The 1,537-nt window shown below is 37.8% G+C and overlaps 1 protein-coding gene across 1 annotated transcript; it reads left to right on the forward strand.

The window, feature by feature from the left end:
* Window positions 1–264: 264 nt before the first annotated feature.
* LOC105502172 (small ubiquitin-related modifier 2-like) lies at window positions 265–1,236 on the forward strand. The gene is given in 1 exon segment (XM_011928550.1): window positions 265–1,236. A coding segment is annotated over 1 exon segment (288 nt). The 5' UTR covers window positions 265–344; the 3' UTR covers window positions 633–1,236.
* The last annotated feature ends 301 nt before the right edge of the window (window positions 1,237–1,537 follow it).

Here is a 1,537-nt window from a genome sequence, read left to right on the forward strand (position 1 = left end):
TCAGTAACAAAATATTACATATTCTATAATTTTGCTTATATGAAATGCTAGGAAAGGGGAAAAAAATCAGTGGTTTCCAGAGTCCCATGGGTGGAAGGAGCCAACTGATTACAAAGCAGCATGTGAGAGCTTCTGGGATGATGGAAACATTTCCCATCATGATTGTAGCAGAGTTAACATCACTGTGTACATTTGACAAAACCCATGGAATTGAACAAGTTAAAAGGGCAGACTTTGCAATTTAAAAAGTGGATTGGGGCTCCTGGTGCTGCTTGTGTGTTCGATTGGTGAGGACCTGGTACCTCTTTTGTGATGCGGCAGCTGAGGAGACTCTGGCGCTCGCCATGGTCCACGAAAAGCCCAAGGAAGGAGTCAAGACTGAGAACAACGATCATATTAATTTGAAGGTGGCGGGGCAGGATGGTTCTGTGGTGCAGTTTAAGATTAAGAGGCATACACCACTTAGTAAACTAATGAAAGCCTATTGTGAACGATAGGGATTGTCAATGAGGCAGATCAGATTCCGATTTGACGGGCAACCAATCAATGAAACAGACACACCTGCACAGTTGGAAATGGAGGATGAAGATACAATTGATGTGTTCCAACAGCAGACGGGAGGTGTCTACTGAAAAGGGAACCTGCTTCTTTACTGCAGAACTCTGTTCTTGAAAGACCAAGATTACCTTCTCAATTAGAAAACTGCAATTTGGTTCCACCACATCCTGACTACTACCGTATAGTTTTCTCTAGTCTTTCATTTCCCCCTTCCCCATTCCTTTATTGTACATAAAGTAACTGGTATATGTGCACAAGCATATTGCATTTTTTTTTTAACTAAACAGCCAATGATATGTTTTGATTGACATCAAGTAGAGACGGGATGGGGAAAAATGCTGATTCTGTGAAAATACCCCCTTTCTCCATTAGTGGCATGCTCATTTAGCTCTTATCTTTATATTCCAGTAAGTTATTTTGCTCTCACTGTTTTAACAAAAACACACAACATAAAAATCCTTGCATACCTTGTTCAATTGGAGAATTTTAATGTTTTTCATTTATCATTGTAAAACCAAGGACAATTTTATAACTTTTTTGTACATAGCTGTTACATGTAGGACAATCTGTCTTTAAGTAGGGATAAATTACTCTAAAACAAAAAAGAATCTTAGATAGTTTTCCCTTCAAGTCAAGCGTCTTGTTGTTTAAATAAACTTATTGTTTAAAATGAAAAAATAAAAATAAAAAAATAAAAAGTAGATTGGAACATGCTTCTACATATACAGAATCTATCTTCCTCGGGAAGTTTTTTTTTCCTGGTACTGTTTCTGAAAGAACAGCCAGTATGATCACAGAAAATCACATTAAACATGAAGATGCAGAATGGAAAGCAGGCTTACACTTCAGCACAGGCACTGAAAGGCTCAGGAAACACTATGCTCTACTTAGACTCAGTCTTATGACTCAGTCATAGTAAAAAGTTATCCCTCTGAAATGCTAACGAACTGTGTGGTTTTAAATACACCATCTTCAAATC

This window comes from Colobus angolensis, unplaced genomic scaffold (assembly GCF_000951035.1).
Source record: "Colobus angolensis palliatus isolate OR3802 unplaced genomic scaffold, Cang.pa_1.0 Scaffold78, whole genome shotgun sequence".
Classification (NCBI taxonomy): Eukaryota; Metazoa; Chordata; class Mammalia; order Primates; family Cercopithecidae; genus Colobus; species Colobus angolensis.